The sequence below is a fragment of the Phaseolus vulgaris genome, chromosome 3 (assembly GCF_000499845.2).
Source record: "Phaseolus vulgaris cultivar G19833 chromosome 3, P. vulgaris v2.0, whole genome shotgun sequence".
Lineage (NCBI taxonomy): Eukaryota > Viridiplantae > Streptophyta > Magnoliopsida > Fabales > Fabaceae > Phaseolus > Phaseolus vulgaris.
In genome coordinates, this window is record NC_023757.2 from 49,242,785 (window position 1) to 49,263,722 (window position 20,938).

The following is a 20,938-nucleotide window of genomic DNA, read 5'->3' on the forward strand; positions in this document are numbered from 1 at the left end:
ATTATTATTATTATAATCATAAAAATATTTTTAGAAACTGTGTTTAATGAAATTATAAAAAGTAATCAATCTTTTAATTTGTGAGTATTTGATATCAATAAAATGTTTTTGAACATATATCTATAAAAAAGGATATCCCCATATAACTAATAATTATCCGGGTTTAATAGGGTTTAAATCTCCTGTTATTAATGAGTGGGAAATTGATGAAGATGGATTTAAGCATAATAAATAAAAGAAGAGATTGGTAAGGTGCATGTTTTCCAAGTGTAAAAGGGAGTTCTTTGCTACTTTCTGCTGTTCCTTTTCTGCCTAAAGACAGAAGAGAAGCTTATAAAAGCCCCCCCTTGGCTTCACATTTTCATAAGGTTGAATACCAGCTTTTGTGATTTCACTAGGCTAAAAAATAGAACCTCCTTTTCACCAAGCGTGAAACTAACTTTTCCTCGTCCTGTTGCGCACTGCACATGCAACTTTCTTTTCTTTCTTTTTTCTTTTTTTGTTTCCTATACATAGAGAGAGAGAATCAGAAGAGAAGAAAGTAGAAAGAATCAGACAGGCTAGCTCCATGTCAGACTCACACCTGACTTTCTGTTTTCTTTCTTCTATCCTTGCTCTTATAGTCATCACCTTCATTTTCACCAAAAGAAAGAAACCATCCCTTAATCTTCCCCCTGGCCAAATGGGGTGGCCCCTTCTTGGGGAAACCATAGGGTATTTGAAGACTTACCAAGCTCTTACACTAGGAGAGTTTATGGAGAAGCACATAGCAAGGTAAGCGACCCCCCCACAACATCAGTACTGAAAACAAACAAAAAATAATATAAAATTGTTGAATATGTGCAGGTATGGTACAATTTACAAGTCAAACTTGTTTGGGGAGCCAGCCATTGTGTCCACAGATGCAGGGCTGAATAGGTTCATAATGCAGAATGAAGGGAAGTTGTTCGAGGCTAGTTATCCTAAGAGCCTTGGGGGAGTACTTGGGAAATGGTCTATGTTGGTCTTAGTAGGAGACATGCACAGGGACATGAGAAACATATCACTCAACTTTCTCAGCTATGCCAAGATCCGAACTCATCTAGTCAAAGACGTGGATAAGCATGTCCTTCATGTTCTTTCCTCGTGGAAACATAATTCTACATTATCAGCTCAAGGAGAAGCAAGAAGGGTAACTATTTATAACTAGTTCTCTCTTCACAATTTCATTTTTGTTATCATCATTATCAAAGAAAGCACCATAGTTAGTTATAATATATTTGCTTTGGTTGATTAATTAGTCATTGAACTAAATTGCAGTTCACCTTCAATTTCATGGCAAAACATATCATGAGTTTGGATCCTGGTAAACTCGAGACAGAACAATTGAAGACAGAATACGTCTCTTTCATGAAGGGTATTGTATCTCTTGCTCCTGTGAATTTGCCCGGAACAGCATACAGGAAAGCATTAAAGGTAATAATAATATTTAGTATTAGTACATTCGAGAACCCCTTTTTCCTACAATTAGTGGCACTGTATTTTTTAATTTTTAATATTGTAAGGCTTTTTCTTTTTACTATGTTATACAGTCTAGGTCCACCATTCTGAAGTTCATAGAGGCGAAAATGGAAGAGAGGGCCAAGAGGGTCCAAAATGGTGACGCATTGGAGGAAGATCATGATCTTCTAAACTGGGTTTTGACTCATACAAATCTTTCAAATGAACAAATACTTGACTTGGTACTGAGCTTGCTCTTTGGTGGCCATGAAACCTCATCGATAGCCATAGCTCTAGTAATTTACTTCTTGCCGAGTTGTCCTCGAGCTATGCAACAATTAAGGGTAAGCATGCAGAAGCAGGATGATGATGATACGTGGAATATTTTCTCAGGACAATTGCAACCACAAAATTCAAAAAATTAACTTTATTTCTAATCAATAACTACTTTTTTGCATTTTTCATGAAAAATAATAGGAGGAACACGTGGAAATAGTCACCTCGAAGAAGAAGACAGGGGAAGTTGAATTGACTTGGGATGATTACAAAAAAATGGAGTTTACTCACTGTGTAAGTGTCACATATATGATAAACAAATTGGGGTTTTATCTTTCTGTCCTTTTATGACACTTTTTCTATAAAGTAATAATACTAATTATTGAAATCACATGTGCAATGAATGAATCTAAGTTAATAATAAATTGCTCTTTTCTTTGTTTTGGGAAGGTTTTGAACGAAACACTTCGACTAGGAAATGTTGTGAGATATATTCACCGGAAGGCTCTTAAGGATGTTCGGTACAAAGGTGAGAAATAGGATGATATGGTGTCTCACTGTGTTTATGTACATATTTGGTTGAAAGAAAAGAAAACGAAAGAGGAAAGGTTGGCTTAAGTGTTATAGTAAAAGGGAAAGGTGCCAGAAATCCCAGGCCATATATGTGTATTGAAAATGTGTGTTTGTGTTTGAAAGGTTATGACATTCCATGTGGGTGGAAAGTTCTTCCAGTGATTTCAGCAGCACATTTGGATCCTGAACTCTTTGACCAACCTAACCAATTCAATCCATGGAGATGGCAGGTAAGTTCTATTATTTATGCACGCCTTGCATCATTACTTTTATCCTTCCTTTTTCTTTTCTAAAGCCAACTCTTTAAAGTGTTAGAAAAAAGAAAAAAACAAGATTATTTAAGCATCCCCTACCATTTCAAATCAATTGGTGCTTCTTCTGGATTGTTACCACATGCAATCACTCCATTCATGGTAGCTGTGCCCTGTGAATGAACAAAAGTTCAATTCCTATTGACCCTTCACATTTTGCCAAAACTTCCTTATATATATAATACTCTTAGTCTTGCCCTGGACACCACGGATCATTCATAACAATCACATTTTGGGCGATTTAATCGTGTCTTTTAACTTTTCTATAGATGCAAATTTTATGAATATTTCAATGTTCATACTAAAACCATTTTCTTAAAGTCATATGCACATTCCTCTTTTTATATTTATAACCCCATGTCATTAAAATTATTCGGGTGTATTACCTCCGAAGAAGAAAACAAAATAAAAGAAATAAAGTAAAGAAAATAGGAAGAGTAAATAGAAATAATAATAAAAAAAACGAGTGGATATATAGTAAACACATTCCGATTAAGACAAATGGGAAAGAAAGTAAAAAAAAAGTTAGGTGACTAGAAAAGAGTAAAAAGTAAAAATAACGAGTCGCACAATTTTAATGGCATGTTTTATGAGTTCGATAAAAAAAAACAGAACGAAATTGTAAAAATAAGTAGGGCTCACGGATATTCTTTCTATTATATTTTGTTTTGAATCTTGTTTCTATTTTATTTTATTTTGTCTCTCTTGAATAAAACATTCCATTTTCATTCTATTTTATTTTTATTTACTCTATCTGTCTAATTTTTGAGACATGGAAGATGGGTTTTGTTTGTTTGTTATTTTTGTAGAATAAAAGACATGAATGTTGAATTTGGTAATAAATTTGATGATTATGAGTAATATGATGATGATGCATTAGAAATTAGAAATTAGGTTGGATGGGTATTGTTATGGAAGAAGAATAAAAGTAGTTGTATAGTTATGTTTAGGTAGCTTTTTTAGCTTGGGTTTGTAGCATCCTTTATAGTAATAAGACTTTACATTCGGCGCTTCAGAATCAGGCCCCCACATGAGATAGACACGCCGTACAGCTTTGACGAAACTGAAAAGAATGCTTCATATCCTCTTTGTTCTCTTCAAACTCACTCACTGCTAACATTTTCTATCAATCATAATCTCATAATGGATCAAGCTTAAAAAGTACATAATTTCCATGCCTCAATAAATTAGCATAGCATGAGAAAGGAAGAGGGAGAAATAGTAGAGTTGGTAGAGTGTAATGGGTCCCACTGCCTCTTTTTGTGCACGTGTGTCCATGGTCCTGTCCTCTATGTCCTTCCGCATTATAAATGCCCGTGTGCAAGTGGGCCTCTCACATCCCACGTGCATCTCTGTCCTCCATTTACTACCTTCTTTTCTTTCTCACTTATTATTCCCATTCTAATCTCCTCTTTATGGCCCAAAATCAAAACATGGAGGCCCTATTATCAGGCCCGCTACAAGTCAATGTGGTTTTAACTGTTTGTGGCATGATATTAATTAATTTTGATTATTATTTATTAATATGTGTTTTGGTTTTACACTGGGGTGGTGGAGTTGCAGGGCAATAACAGTAAAAGTGATAACTTCATGCCATTTGGAGGAGGATCAAGGTTGTGTGCAGGGTCAGAGTTAGCGAAGGTTGAAATGGCTGTGTTCATCCACCATCTCATCCTCAACTACAACTGGGAAGTTCTTGATGGTGATGAACCTTTTGTATACCCTTATGTCGATTTCCCCAAAGGTTTACCCATCAAAGTTCAATCCTACTCTTCCATCAAACTTCCCAACTAGGACCTACAACATTATTATTAGCTCTTCTTTGCTTTTATTTCCCACTCATGCTTTTAGATAGCAAAAACTATGCTCCTTTACCTTTCCTTCTTTCCAATGTGTAGAAATTTTAAATAATACAAATTTGCTAACTTACCCTTTATTGCTTTCAAAGGGAGTATTTTAACTATTTAGATGTGGTTTTAGAAAATGAACGTTGTAAGATTCTAAATCTTCTAAAACAAGTGGGTTTCTGTTTTTTATAATAAACATTTTTGGGAAGTTATACTTCAATGTTCTGTTTAGCACGGCAAAAGTAATAAAGAGATGAGAAATAGGTAAGTAATAAAAGAAATAGAATGAACACAAAGATTGTTGGTTAAAAAGATGGAAGCAAACCCAGTTAAAGTTAATTTTTAAAAAGAAAAATATTAGTCATATTTATAATAATAATAATCCAAGGATATTATTATTATTTTTTGTTCCTATTGTTTATTATATTTGTGTATGTGAGTCAGTGAAAAAAAAGTTGGGAATGAATAGTTAAGGGATCAATAAATAGGACTCGAAAACGAGTGGACTAGACTCGTCCGAGAAATTGGTTGAGTGGAAAAATTGTTATGGGTTGCTTCACTTTAGTTTTATATCAAGTTAACGGTCATTTTGGATTGCTTTTTTTTAAAAAAATAAATAAATGAAATGCGTATTTTTTTAACTTAAGTAAACGAAGTTAATTTTAATTCTTAGATACACTGATTTAATATACAACTTCTTACATATAAAAATATTATTTCTTAAATTATAATTGTTATGACATTAGAGTATTTTGAGTATGACATTCTACTCTTAGGGGTTAATTTTTTGGGTAAGATTATATGTAAAATCTTTCTATTAAATACCTTTTTCAAATAATATTTCAAAATATTATGAGTGACTTTCATAAATAAAACATTATGAGAAATTTTATCGTTATATTCATTTAAGATGATGAGAATTGGTAAAGGATGAGAATTGGTTGATTTAATATTATTCCTCTTTTTACTCCACTATTTTTATTTATACCGATTTGTAAGAAAAATAATAGATAATTCAAATTTATTTATTGTTTTTTAAGTATAAATATTAATATAACTACTTTCATTTATAATATTGAAAATAATTTGTTGTTGATAAAACACACACAAAAAAGAGAGTAGAATTTATCAAAGGAATAATATTGATGGTCATATATGTCTGTAGGTAATTACTGACAGATGTGTTGGTCAGAAAGTTATTTACCATCAGAATTGTCCCGTTACCAACTTATTTTAGTATGTAACGACGAATTTTGTCATTTCAAAATATGTTTTTTTTAGTCGACATGATTATTGAAATTCTTGTAAGTTGAGTAAATATTCTCCATATCATCAACAAATCACCTTCAAATCGAGCTTCAATTTCATTATCACGGATGAAGGTGATGATTGGGAAGAGTTATTTTCAAAATTAGTTGAGGAATTGTGTTGAGTAATAACCATCCCTTCCTTAATTAACATAACTCTTTTATTTGAAAATTACATGCAATATGCTTAAACCCTTCAAATATTATTTTTTTACTTGTATTTTAAGGTGTAGTATAAGAGAGTTAGAGTTTTAGGAAAAAATATTTATCGTTTTAAAATTTATTTTATCCTTATAAGTAGAATTATGAAAATCATCATTAATACTTTTTTTTTAAATTTTTTTTCTATCAACAAAGAATAAATAAATTAAGATAAATGGGACAACCTTTTACATTATTAGAAAGCTAAAACTAAAACACTACAAGCACAACGAGATGCTCAAGGTACTCAACATACCCACTTTTTCTCTGCATTAGCTACCAGCAAAACAATAGGTTTGAAGTTTGCTACAAAGCACACCACTTATATAATTATATAATGTTTTAAATTTCTCTTTTGAAATCATTTAAAAATATAGTTATTTTTGCCTAATTGTCATTCATATTGGTATTAATTAAAGTGATAATAAGTGATTTAAGTGATAATTTTTTGGGTTTAGGCCTTGATATTGATTCTTTATTCTTCTTGGTGTTTTAAAAAGCTAATATATAGTTTGTATGGAATAAATTCCTTCTCCCATACGTTTGTTTCTAGTCCATTTAATATGTGATGTAAATAGAGTATGGTATTCAAATGATCATATCTAGCTTTGGGATGCTACGGTGCGTTTCATGGCTACGTGGACTATCTATATCATATCAGTCGTGGCACAAAAGAACACCACCCATCTTCGCTTTTTCACCATGCAAACACTCTTGCCTTGCCACGCGTCTCTCTCTCAAATATCTTACGTGGGCCACTTCACTTTTTTCTTATTATCGTACGCGATGCACGCGACCCTTGTTACTCGCGCTCCAAAGGATCCATGCATTTCTTCCTTACCAACCAAAACCCTCATCGTAAATTCCTGCGTTATTACCCTAATCACATTCCTTACATTCCTAATTTGGATTAAATTTCACTTTCTTTAAAACTCAAAATCAAAATCAAAATCAGTTTCTTCCATTTGCTACTTCTCCAAACCAAACGCCAAACATAGGCATCAAACTATGCAACCAGGGATGCAAACACTATCAAATTAGAACTCCACGCCAAAAGCACTGAAAAAATAAACAAAATAACCACACAGAGATCAGAAAGGAGTAGAAGAAAGAAAAGAGAGTGGCCGCGAGGCGAAACAGAGCGAGTCAGAGAGAACGAACCAAAAGAGTGCTTCGAAATGTGGCGGTGCGTGGCTCGTGCGAATCACCAATCACTGAGATCTCGCGTGTCAAGATTTTTCTCTGTGCGAATCATTCCATCAATTTTCTCTCTCCATCTCTCCATTATCAATTTCCGATTCGTCCATGGAAATTTTCTTTTCTAAACGGCGTCTTTTTGGTCGTTGTGTGTGCAGAGTGGTGGGAACTCCTCCTACAACGTGGTGGATCACAAGTACGATGCGGTTGTCGTGGGTGCTGGGGGTGCAGGGTTGAGAGCCGCCATTGGACTTTCCGAACATGGCTTCAATACTGCTTGCATCACGAAGCTCTTCCCAACTCGTTCGCATACTGTTGCAGCTCAGGTGCGAGATATTCTCCCACTTTCCACGTTAATGCATGTTACTTGTTTGTCACAATTCAGGATTTTCCCTTTTTATCGACCCCTTTTGTTTTTTTATTATTTCGGTTGATTTTACTGTGGGACAAGTTGTCTGTATACGTTAAGTTATTCATTTATTAAGGGTTAATATTAATAAAAATAGTTTGTTGGTCACAGAGGATCATGAGACGAGGAGCAATTTGGTTTAGACGAAATACACTCATTCATGGACATTGAATGTTATTTCCATTTTTCTAAGAACTAATAAGCCCTATAGCTTGAAGCTACTTTGACTGTTTATTCTAAATTAATCTCTTCATGGACCACCGAATGAGGGCTATTGACGTGGTTTTAATTTGGGCTGTTAATTTTTTTTGAATTGAATCAATTCACACTGAATTGTTTTGAAAGAAAACTGAATGGAATTGCTCTTTAAATAGTACTATTTGAACTAAACTGAATTATAGCTAGTAAGATTGAAAAATATGCTTTAAAATAATATGTTCATTGGTAATAGTTCAAACAATTCAGATAGGAATTCAGAAACAATTCAAAGTAATTCAGTTTGATTCACTCAAACTATCTCAACTGTAATGCAGTTCAATTCATTTAAACAATCATATAGTTCCGTTTTGTTGAACCACTTTTAGAGTTTAGTGCAATTTTACTATAATTCAATTCTGTTCAGTCAGTTTGACCACCCCTAGTGTTAACTAGATGAATATAGTAGTGTTAACTGACTAACTTCTTTCAATTTATTATCTCTACTGAGAAACTTTTAGGCATGTTTTAAATTTGATATTACACTGGTTATAGTGGGATAGATGATGTTATGTATTCCGCTTATTGTCTTATGGTCAATTAACACAAAAAGACACTTCATCTTTGCTTGACACCATTTTTAGGGGATGAAAGCCATCATTTTGACAATTGTGTTTGCAATGATGAATGGGGATTTTTCTTCCTTTTCTTACCATATCTTTATGTTGTATTTGTTTGTATAGTTTGTTAAAGTACTGGTTGATGCTCAAAAGTGAATTAAGTTGGCCTAACCACACCAACCTTTTCTTCTGAATCGATTATACTGATTATGCTCATGCATGGCAACAAATTTGTGTGTAGGGTGGTATAAATGCTGCATTGGGAAATATGACTGAAGATGATTGGAGGTGGCACATGTACGACACTGTCAAGGGAAGTGATTGGCTTGGTATGAACTCACTCTATCTTAAAATTTTAAACTTTTTCGTTTTGTGCTACAAATTTTTCATATAACTAGAAGATGATTTGCTATATGAGTATCATGGAAAGCAGAGACTCTTTTATTGTCTGTTCTTTCTTTTGTTTCTTTTTTGGATATGAAAAGATAAGCTCCGTGTTCTGCAGGGGACCAAGATGCCATCCAATATATGTGTAGGGAGGCACCAAAAGCAGTCATTGAACTTGAAAATTATGGACTGCCATTTTCACGAACTGAAGATGGAAAAATATACCAGCGTGCATTTGGTGGTCAGAGCTTGAACTTTGGAAAAGGTAAAATGCAGAGGATGGAATATTAGCACTTTTTATTTGAGAGTTCTGATTTTGACTTTTTTTTTAATGTTGCTATGCTACAGGTGGTCAGGCATATCGTTGTGCATGTGCTGCTGATCGAACTGGACATGCTTTACTGCACACTCTCTACGGCCAAGCCATGAGACATAATACCCAGTTTTTTGTGGAATATTTTGCACTAGATCTATTAATGAACAGTGATGGTAAGGTTCTGTACATAGTAGTTTTCTTTCTCTGAAAAATTTGCAATTGGTTAATTGCACAACGTATCAGCATTCACAGGAAAGGATTTAATAGCACATGACGACTAGAAAATTTCCTGTACTATGCTACGGGAGACTTATATCCTTCAAGTAGATTTTATGCATCCACATTTGCAATTTTTAGTCTTATTTTTTCTTTCAACTGCGTAAAATATTCGTGCATTTGTTAATAATCCGCTAAATTCTAACAATTCCTGTATCATTGACAGAGGAAAAGAGCTAAAGTTTTGCCAAAGCTATAATACAAAGATAAATAATTCACAGTTTTTCTTCTGCACGACAATGGCTAGTAAAATGTGCATAAAGGAAAGTATGGGTTTATAGGAATAATACTTCACTATGTTGTTGGTATGCCCACAAGGCTAGGAAAGCAATTTTAAAATACAATTGCAAACATGGGGGATTTGTCACATGTTTTTCCCCCCAGCTAATCTTGAAATTAGAGCTAACCAATACAATGCTATAGTACAAAGTTAAAACTGAAACTATAGGTTTTGTGCATATTTAGATTTCCTTCTCACCTTGGCTGCTGACTCCTTTGGTCATATTATGACTACATCGCAAGCAGCAACGTTGGTGAAAGAAGAACAAAAGTAATTAAAATTATTAAAACTTCTGTCACATGTCACAGTTATAGGACATTTTTATGAATGGTACTCCAAAACATACTCTTCTTGTTTATTTATATTTAATATTTAAGACGTGAGATTAATTGGCTATATGTTCTCATCACTTATTTTTCTCTCATCTACTATATCACCTCTTTTTCATATGTACAGATATGCCATTACTTGTTTGTTATGCTCACTGGATTGTCAAACATTTGCAGTGGTGAAAAAAAGAAAAGACGTTGCTGATTGTGTATGTGTTGGAGTTGATGATAAAGTTAACAAATTTTCCTTATTGGATATACAGGTAGTTGCCAAGGTGTGATTGCCTTGAATATGGAGGATGGAACATTACACCGTTTCCAAGCAGCTTCAACAATTTTGGCCACAGGGGTACATTATTTTCTTTTGCATGTTAGACATTGAAGTTTATAATTGTACTTGTTATGAGCGTGTATGTGTTAATATTCTGTTTTGCATCAGGGCTATGGTAGAACATATTTTTCTGCCACCTCAGCACATACATGCACTGGAGATGGCAATGCCATGGTTGCACGTGCTGGGATCCCACTTGAGGTCTATTTTTGGGCTTTGCAAATTTTGTTATTAAGTTGAAATCTTACTTAGCAAGTGTTTTAACATTTTCTTGTCATAAATTATGAAGGATTTAGAGTTTGTGCAATTTCACCCTACAGGCATATATGGAGCAGGCTGCCTTATCACGGAAGGTTGGAATGTCTTAGTTCTTATTTGCATATAGGCTATCTTTTTATTGTATAATGTAATGACAGTTATGTACTTTGGTCAATTTAGTTGTAATATATATTACTTCTCGTTTTCTTTCTTGGACCTTGTAGGTTCTCGAGGTGAAGGCGGGATTCTTAGGAACAGTGAGGGCGAGAGGTTTATGGAACGTTATGCTCCTACTGCAAAGGATCTTGCATCAAGAGATGTTGTTTCCAGATCAATGACTATGGAAATCCGGGAAGGCCGTGGTGTAGGTATGCTGGCCATAAATTAATACTTTTATTTTCTGATAAATAAAACTAACATATAACTGTGCTGTTAGTTTGTGGTTGTATTTATACATAATTGTGGCTATATTATTTTAGTGGGACGTTATGTCTTCTAGAAACTAGATATGCACGATATTTTCTTGAACCTTGACCTGCCAGTTAAGTTGGACAATTAATTTGATACTGGAAATTTTTTGCAGGACCCCAGAAAGATCACATCTATCTCCACTTGAATCACTTACCCCCAGATGTTCTCAAGGAGAGACTACCCGGTATCTCTGAAACAGCTGCTATTTTTTCTGGCGTGGATGTTACTAAGGAGCCTATTCCTGTTTTGCCAACAGTGCATTATAACATGGGTGGTATTCCCACGAATCATCATGGAGAGGTACAATGTTAAAACTAATTGTTTAACCTCCATTAGAGAAAGAAAATGAAAGAAAAAGAAAATGTGAGAAACAGATTAAAAAATAAAAAATAAATTTAATTATCACTGTCATGCCTATATATATATGTTTATTTATTTTTCTAGACCTACTGTTTACTATTATTATACATTATGCTCTCTGCTTACTTGATGTATAATAGTTGACAAGAACGCATACCACATCAGATAATTGTTTGGTTTTATTTTGATGACTCCAACCTTTACGTTGTCTTGTAGTTATGTACCTTTCACAAAAGGAAAATATCTCTTCACAAAGAAAGAGACAGGATGTGCCAGAATGGATTGCATTATTCTATGTTATTAAAGCAATTTTCTATTTAATTTGTATTATGATTAAACACCCAAACAATTGAGTTAGATATTTAGATGTTTTCTATAGGAACAGTTAGAAACGGATATAAAGCTGAGTTTGACATCTTCATGAGTTGGAAAATGTTGTGGTCATGAAGTTATCAGAAAACCGTGATTAAGAAGTTGGTACCTAAATGTCTTTCTAATATTTTCGTGAATCATTTGGTACTTGTAGCGCTACATTATCCCCATTACTATATGAATGTATGTGTGTGTAAATGTGTGTGTGTATATATTGTAACTAGCTTGCACCATTTCACTTCTCTCTATGATGGAGACTCTTGCAGAAATATATTTTTTTATTGCAATTTTCCCTAGCCAATAATTAATACCTATTTATTTCTCAAATTGCTTCTCCAGGAATTTGAATATGTATGTCATTGGGTCAGTCACATTGCAAATAGTGATATCTTTTATTAATTTTGGTTTATGGCATACTTGATTACTTGTTTGGTTTATGGCATGGTATCTTGTCCTTTGGATTTGTTATATTTTCATTTAAATTTTCTTTAAACAAAGCGAAAAAATGAAAAAAAAATGTGGTCTAATATGTCTTTTCTCTTATTCAGGTGATTACTATTAAAGGTGATGATCCAGATGCAGTAGTTCCTGGATTAATGGCTGCGGGGGAAACAGCCTGTGCTTCAGTTCATGGTGCCAATCGGCTTGGTGCAAATTCACTTCTTGACATTGTTGTTTTTGGTAGAGCTTGTGCAAATAGAGTTGCAGAAATCTGTAGGCCAGGCAAGATTCTTTGTCGGTTATTAAATAAATTGTGCACGCTGAAATGAGGTGAAAAAAATTCCCGTTTTATATTTTGCAGGAGATAAACAAAAGCCTTTAGAGAAAGATGCTGGAATGAAATCAATTGCTTGGCTAGACAAATTGAGAAATTCAAATGGGTCATTGCCAACTTCCAAAATTCGGTTGAATATGCAACGAGTAATGCAAAACAATGCTGCTGTGTTCCGTACCCAAGAAACATTAGAAGAAGGTAGTCCTTTGTTGATCAATAATAATTGTTCTTCTTATACCCTTCCTTTTCCCAAAGTACACGTATCACCTTTACTGCTCCTATAGTTATCTACTTTCTTTGATTATCATCTACTCTGACAGGTTGTCAATTAATTGATAAAACATGGGAGAGCTTCCATGATGTCAAGTTGAAGGATCGAGGTTTGATATGGTAAAAGTTCTTTGGCTGATGTCACTTGGATCCCTATTATTTCAAGGAATCAAATCTGTTTGTTCATTTTAAAAGTTCCATGGCTCAATATTCTCAGGAACTCTGACTTGATTGAGACCTTAGAGTTGGAAAATCTTCTGATTAATGCCTGCATCACCATGCACTCTGCTGAAGCAAGAAAAGAGAGTAGAGGTGCTCATGCCCGTGAGGACTTCTCGGTTAGTATAAACTGGTGTGTATATTTCCCTCCATTAATATGAATAGTGGGTCTGATTGAATACGGTACTTGCTTTAAATTTACAGAAAAGAGACGATGAAAACTGGATGAAACACACTTTGGGGTAAGTCATGTTTCAATTAATTTTCTATTTACATCAGTATATATTTGGATTGAGTTAGTTCTCTTCAGTTCTAGTCGGAATCCTGATACAATCCTGTTGATTCGTAAGTGCATCAGATCTTGCGTCTTGATTCTCTTGTATTAGTAGAGAAGTCAAACAATCAATAAACCAGTGGCGCCAGCGGAATAATATTTTTAATTGACAGTATCTGGTACTTTTACCATCTTTAAGTGATCCTTTCTTGGAGAACCTCCGTCTCTGGGTCGTTTAGTTTTCATTGCAGGAAGGGATAAGCCTTTAAGTAATTCAGTGTCTTGCTATCTCTAAGTAAGTATTTTATAAAACGAGCATGCATTGATTTTTGGGGGCAAATTGCGACAAATGTTTTGCTGTTGAATATGGTAATTTTAGTTCAAAATTTCATATTCACTAAAGTACAGAGCTGTCAAAACAAGGACAGGTGGGGAGTGACGTATTTTAATTGTGCTTCTATCCGTGGGCATGGTATATATATTCTGTTTAGTGATCCATTAGACTTCTTGCTTTGTCAAGGCAGAATTGTACAGTGCAGGGCTTGTTGGTCTTCTAAAACAAAAATGAATTTGGTTTGCTGGATTTACCGCAGCACTTTGATGATAAAAATACTTGTGTTGTGTCTACGAGTTGTTTTGCTTTTGTTCTCTGAGCTTTTGTGCATTGATTTGCAGATATTGGGAGAATGAGAAGGTCCGGTTAGATTACAGGCCAGTGCACATGAACACGTTGGACGATGAGGTGGAATCATTCCCTCCTAAAGCTCGTGTTTACTGATATACTTGTTTAATTACTACTATGGATGATTTATACGGATTGTTTCACCAAGTATGAAATAAGAAATGGCAAGTGCAAGTGAAAAAGGATTCAATAAAAGTGTTGTAGATGCATAATCGTTTCATTCATCATCACTCAATAATATACGATGTCTGTATTGAAAGCTGAGAATAATACCCTTAGATCCCAATAAGAGATGATTATCTGCATAATACTAGTTTTAGTCTGTTTTGAATTCAATTTTGTTGAGTGTGATTTTTTATTTTGTAGGTTGCTTTTTGTTGGGAAGAATTTTTTTAGAAAAAAAAAGTTATTTTAAAGGGTAAAATTGTAAGAGACTGAATTCTTTGTTGTTTTCAAATTCAAATTTTCAATTTAAAATAAAAATCATTAAATTTATTATATTTTAATATTATAACAATAAAATATGTATGCCAGGAATGTCGTTTATATATTGTTATAGTTGTTATAGATATAAATTTTGTAAAATTAATATTAAAAATTATATTGACGTTATTTTTTAACAGATACGGTATTCAGTTGTTGATATTCAGTTATTTTCAAATAAAGAGAAGTTATTCACTTATTTATTTATTAAATAAATAAATAAATTATTTTTCTTTATTAGAAATAATACTAATTAAAGAGAGTTACCAAATAGGTTTTTTTTTATATATAATGGTACAGATTACTATCACATTTTTAAGTGAATTTTAAATTTTAATTTTATGTATTTATATATATTTTTTTGTTTTTTTATTAATATTCTTCATATATTATTATATTATTATATTAACAGTTAAAATCTTGGAACTCAAGTTTTTGTTAGTTCAGGTAGTAGTTAGACTGTTGAGAACATTACTCTTCATTACTAATGTTTTTAATTTTACATTTTTTATTAGTTTTTACCCTGATAAAAAAATTATTCAACTTATAAATTTGTTTTTATCTTTCAATATTTTATTTTATTCCCTCTTATATTCAATATAAGTATTAAATAAGTCCTAAAAAGTCGTTGTTTGATGATAAAATATGCTGAGATTAGTCAATTTATTTATTTAATACTTAAATAAGAAAACGTAACAGCATGCACGAAGTCAGAAGTTATTATGTAACCAACGATATCTGGCTGTTGAAGAATATCACGCGTCTAAAATTGGAAATCTCAACCCTTCATCCCATCAAAACAACCCTATATATAATAGTGGGTATGTTTTCCCTAATTTCAATTCAATTTCACCCCTTTCAATCTACCACGTATCAAGAATTAGGTTTTCAAAGAAGAAGGACGCGATCTTATTGAGGACCTAGTATCAGGCTATGGTGAGATCGAGCAAAGAAGAGCCTACTACAGTAAGATTCAAAGAAGGCCATGACGAGACTATCGAGCAACTTCTGGTTCGTAGCACTGGAACCAGGTATCCCAACCCCAGACCTGATCGGGTATGGTAATCTACAATTGAAAGCGCTACTTCCGTAGTCTATGGTCCCGCTAAGGCATTCATGGCCCTAACTCTGCTCTGGACAGTTTCTTGTTCTCTCTATTTAAGATCTACTCGCCAATCGTGCTTTTCCTACGAATTGGTGCGATTACTTTGCGATTCGACTTTTTTCTTGCTTACGTCCTTTCACTCTTACGTGTTCGTGTTTTATTTTTTTTCCAGGATTTGAAGCCCGGTGTCACCGTTCAGAGGTGTCATGATCGTGTTCTTGTTGATTGTTTTGTGAAGGCTCGGTGAATATAGCGCGGATCGCGAGAACAAGATTAGGCCGGTGCAGCGGTTCATTCTTGCCGTTCCTTTGTGGTGTTCTTGGCATTCGGATTTCAAGAATGATACTAGGGTTTTTGAGGGGAAATCTTCGGTGTAAATGGTAGAATGAATATTTGGGGATGAAGTGGTTGTCGAGAACTTTGTCTACCGACCTTTGCCATGACAGGTGCGCTTGCATGGCAGGTCAAAAAAATTAATAAAAAAAAGATTATTTGTGGGTTTTGAGGGAGAACGTACGGGAATTCCCGGGTTCTCCCTCTGGTGTGGGGTGTGGTGCCGTGTTTGATGTGTTCCTTTTCCTTCCTTCGCCCTTTCTTTTATATCTTTCTTTTCCTCGCTCTCACTCCTTGCCATGGATACACCACCACTGGACTCGCTTCGCCTTCCATCTAACGACATTCATCTAACGAGGTATCGTATAAATCTAATTTTTCATTTACAATAACGCCTTTCCTTTTTCGCAACATAGTCAATATACAAATAACAACGACAAAATGAATACAATTGCAAACATTAATTAATTGAATTAAGGAATTCGTATATGAGAAATGAATCACATGTAGTTTATCTTTCCACATGGTGAATTAGTAATTGAAGTGATATTATCATGTAAATTCTAATATAACAGCTTGGATGATAGATTCGTAACAGCAACATTGATCCTTCGGTCGACTTCTATAATAACTTTAGTCAAGAGACGATACTTCAATTGATTGAGATTTTTCCCACTGTAAACTTAAATTCTTCTTCATCTTTAAATTTTGCAACGCTATTACTACGAGTATCATTTTCGGTTGAGTTCTTATAATTATTTGTAACCCAAAATTTTTTGTCCTTGACTTTAGCATTTCAATTTCCGACATGCATAGATTTTTCTGTAGATATACTCGTTCGTATGAAGTCTTTGCAGCCTGAAGGGTATAAACGGCACCGTTAGCAGTGATCTTCCTCAGCTTGACTGGAAAGAATTACAAGGTTTCAAGTCTACAAATTCAAGAAACGTTTCAAATATGTACTTAATCATTAATTTTTGGAGGTAGCCTCCTCAAATTTTATTTAATAAAGTGTCATATTCACGGTTTTCAGTCTATGGAATAATTCCGTATTGGCCTTTGGTATATTTTGTCAAATTATGTTGGTGATCAATCATTTTATATATGTTTTATGGATTGAGTGGTTTTACAGCAGTAAAACAATAGTTATGTCTATAAAAAAATTCTTTATGAGCATTGACTTTTGATTTTATTGAGTTTTTTTTTGTGTGATCCAACAATGAATTGAAAGATTTTGGTCATAATGAATGAAGTTTTATAGAAGAGACATTGCTAATAGTAAAAGAACTTGTTATCATTTGTATAAATTGTAAACCATAGTGTGAATGATATGATAATGACATGAACCTGAAATATGAAATAGATAATCATATATTTCCTTTTGATTCACTCAAACTATCTCAACTGTAATGCATTTCAATTCATTTAAACAATCATATAGTTCCGTTTTGTTGAACCACTTTTAGAGTTTAGTACAATTTTACTATAATTCAATTCTGTTCAGTCAGTTTGACCACCCCTAGTGTTAACTAGATGAATATACTAGTGTTAACTGACTAACTTCTTTCAATTTATTATCTGTACTGAGAAACTTTTAGGCATGTTTTAAATTTGATATTACATTGGTTATAGTGGGATAGGTGATGTTATGTATTCCGCTTATTGTCTTATGGTCACTTAACACAATAAGACACTTCATCTTTGTTTGACACCATTTTTAGGAGATGAAAGCCACCATTTTGGCAATTGTTTTGCAATGATGAATGGGGATTTTTTTATTAACTTTCTTACCATATCTTTATGTTGTATTTGTTTGTATAGTTTGTTAAAGTACTGGTTGCAGCCGGAAGGGTGTGAACAGTGTTTCATGTATTGCAGTGATCTTCCTTGGCTTGACTGGAAAGAATTGCGAGGTTTCAGGTCTACAAAAGACTTTTCAAATATATGTACTTAAGCATCAAGGTTTCAGGTCTACAAAATCCTTATTCAAAGAAATGTTTCAAATATATGTACTTAATCATCAATATTTGGTTGTAGCCTCCTCAAATTTTATTTAATAAAGTGCCATATTCAAGGTTTTCAGTCTATGGAATAATTATGTATTGGCCTTTGGTTTATTTTGTCAAATTATGTTGGTGATCAATCACTTTATATGTTTTTTGGATGGAGTGTGATTGCCGCAGTAAAAAAAAATACGTATGTCTATAAAAATTCTTTTATGAGGATTGACTTTTGATTTTATTGAGTTATTTTGTGTGATCCATCCAACAGTGGATTGAAAGATTTTGGTCATTAATGAATGATGGATGTTTTATAAAAGTGACATTGCTATTAGTAAAAGAACTTGTTATAATTTGTATCAATTGTAAACCAAAGTTTGAATGATGATGACATGAACTTGAAATAGATAATCGATATGATAAGATATTTGATTAAATTAAGCATGAACTTGAAATAGATAATTGATTATATCGATTATCTTATATAAGTGATAATTTATTAAATTATACTTGAACCCAATCCAAATAATATGACATTTTATTTAATAAAATATATTTTTCTATCATTAAAAAAAATATCAACCATTTTAATTGTGGTTGAACTCTTATAAAAAAAATTCTTTAGTCTCTCCCAAGATAAATCGAAAACATCTTTCAGATAACTAATAAACAACCTTACTAAACTCATACGCTAAAACTAACCAAAAATGTAATGTCAAATGTTTTAGGAGGAAATACTCAAAAAAAACCAATAAGCAACATATTCTTAACCTATTTAGTTGTTAGGTTTTAGTTTTAATTCTATTTTGTTTGCAATATTAAGTATTTTATATTGAAATAGATAATTTAATTATTATAACTGTTTTTTTTACGTTTGAACTATTTAATTACAATTGTTAAGCAACCTACTTTAGATATTAAAGAATAAGTTGAGTGTCTTTTAATCCTCAATAAAAGTAATTTTAACAATTTAGAATAATAATTATTTTAATAAATAATAAAATTTTTAAAAATTACACTCTCCTATAGAAGTGTTAAGTCGGCTAGTTTAGATCATTTTGGTTCTTAACCAGTCAAAAGTGGGTGGACGGTTGGTTGTCAATTAAAATTGTATGAAGTGAAATTAGTAACATGTTTATTAGAGGATGAACAAATTTTAATATTTTAATAAAAAATATTTAGTGTTTAATAAAATAAAATAAATATGAACAATATTTTAATAAAATTATGTATAAAGTTATTATAAAATATTGATCACCACGATCTTAATTTAAAAAACATGATATTCATCTTTAAAAATAATAAAAGTAAATAACTCATGACTGAATTTGCTGAACTAGTAAATATATTTCGATGACCCGTTAAACTAGTAAACACGTCATATCAATTTTTCGAATTGATAAGTTTAAAAAATTAACTTAAGAACGATCCATTTTTTCATTCTTAATCTATTAATTTTAATTGATTCACCATATGATTTGTTTTTTACATATATTCATTAAACTCTTATAAGTATTGGAATCAATTATAACCTAGTTATGCATTGAAAGACCTCTTAAACATTCTTGTGCATGTGTTACTGCATACTGTGCCGTCCTACGTGTATAATTCTTTAGTCTTCTATACTAAAAAAAAACAAATGACCAAAATAAAATATATAACTATCATAACAGGTCAATATATTTTCAATTTCTATCTTAAATTAACTTCTTGTACCCAAAATCAACAGCGCATTAAAATTTACTATGATTAAAAAAAAGTCAGTATTGCAATCTTTGTAATACTTAGCATGACCAATAAATGTCTGTAAAATATAATAATAAATTAAATAAAGAATTTAGTTTTCAAAATTTAAAATTAACATCAGCACATCCCAACAAAATATAATAATAATGACTAAAAAAACATGTTCGTTTATCTCATTTTTAGTTACACATAATACATACAAAAATACAAATTTTCAACTAAACTAACAATAATATAAAATTTACAAAAATACATACAAGAATATAAGAATTACAACTAAACTGAATATTTTTTTTTTCTGACACACAATAAGGCCATACTATCCGTACAGAAAAAATTGTCCATATTTTTTTAATTATTATCTGATAAATAGTTTTTTTTCCTCTCCAATTTCGATATAACCAAAACAAGTATTTTGATTTTTTTAATCTAAGCAATATTCACGTGGTGTCATGACTCATTTGACGTTTCAATACTCTTAATTGAAGCTTCTAGAGGGAGTAGTTGCAAAAATTGATATACCTTCCTTTTTAAAACTATTTTTTTTATTTTTTTATTATTATTGCCGTCCTTACATTACATTCTTGTTAGCAATTTAAGAAAGTTCATTTTGGATTTTACGGTCAAGTTTTAATAAAATAAATAAATTAGTATCTCTAATTGATCGTAACTACCAATGATAACAAAGATTAATCCGTGTCAACCTCTAATAAACTAATTTCAAAACAAGTTAATTGGCCATAAGTTTTCTCAAACATTCAAAAAATAATTATCAAAATGTTTATATTTATACTTGTAGTAAAACTATATTTAAATGTAATGATAATCCAGTTCATTTATTTTGATATTAAATTATAATAATTTTATGATTTTAAGGGTTGATTTTGTAATTAAACCAATTGTATGGATGGTTGCCTAAGGTTTGCAAATTGTTTGGGAATCCTCTTCGCATGGGGAACATGATCCCTTAATGTTTTGCACGGATTATTTTGTGTATTTTAAGTTTTGAATTTTTTAAACATAAATAAACCTTTTCTATTGAATAAGTAAATAATAAAAACAAATTCATTTTAATCTATTTTAGTTTTCTCTAATATCTCATTTCTGGATTCTCTTTATGAAGATGTGATGTGTATTAAATTATATTGTCTCCAACTTACTGCACATGGAATATAATTATATATTTATATTTATTGTATATTTCATCATAATACTTTTGTATTCACTAATAATAATTATACATGAAATAAAATTAT

General features: G+C 32.2%; 2 protein-coding genes and 1 long non-coding RNA gene across 5 annotated transcripts; all 3 read left to right on the top strand.

Moving 5' to 3' along the window:
* The first annotated feature begins 363 nt into the window (after positions 1-363).
* LOC137805971 (cholesterol 22-monohydroxylase CYP90B51-like) lies at positions 364-4,586 on the top strand. The gene is made up of 8 exons (XM_068605846.1): positions 364-774; positions 847-1,171; positions 1,300-1,455; positions 1,572-1,823; positions 1,957-2,049; positions 2,206-2,284; positions 2,452-2,558; positions 4,203-4,586. The coding sequence occupies exons 1-8, from the start codon at positions 569-571 to the stop codon at positions 4,431-4,433; spliced, it is 1,449 nt and encodes a 482-aa protein (XP_068461947.1). The 5' UTR covers positions 364-568; the 3' UTR covers positions 4,434-4,586.
* A 2,181-nt stretch (positions 4,587-6,767) lies between these two features.
* Positions 6,768-14,323, top strand: LOC137808384 (succinate dehydrogenase [ubiquinone] flavoprotein subunit 1, mitochondrial). Its single transcript, XM_068609459.1, has 16 exons — positions 6,768-7,238; positions 7,350-7,517; positions 8,657-8,744; positions 8,921-9,067; positions 9,151-9,291; positions 10,267-10,352; positions 10,443-10,535; positions 10,624-10,687; positions 10,817-10,960; positions 11,176-11,363; positions 12,344-12,518; positions 12,598-12,768; positions 12,891-12,960; positions 13,058-13,178; positions 13,264-13,301; positions 14,009-14,323. The coding sequence occupies exons 1-16, from the start codon at positions 7,173-7,175 to the stop codon at positions 14,109-14,111; spliced, it is 1,863 nt and encodes a 620-aa protein (XP_068465560.1). The 5' UTR covers positions 6,768-7,172; the 3' UTR covers positions 14,112-14,323.
* Positions 14,324-15,204: 881 nt separating this feature from the next.
* Positions 15,205-18,018, top strand: LOC137808385 (uncharacterized). 3 transcript variants are annotated; one of them, XR_011080699.1, is made up of 3 exons: positions 15,205-15,695; positions 15,776-16,919; positions 17,758-18,018. It is a non-coding gene; the product is annotated as an uncharacterized lncRNA (long non-coding RNA). The 3 variants fall into 3 exon arrangements; XR_011080700.1 differs by having other exon boundaries at positions 17,815-18,018; XR_011080698.1 differs by lacking the exon at positions 17,758-18,018 and having other exon boundaries at positions 15,776-16,973.
* The last annotated feature ends 2,920 nt before the right edge of the window (positions 18,019-20,938 follow it).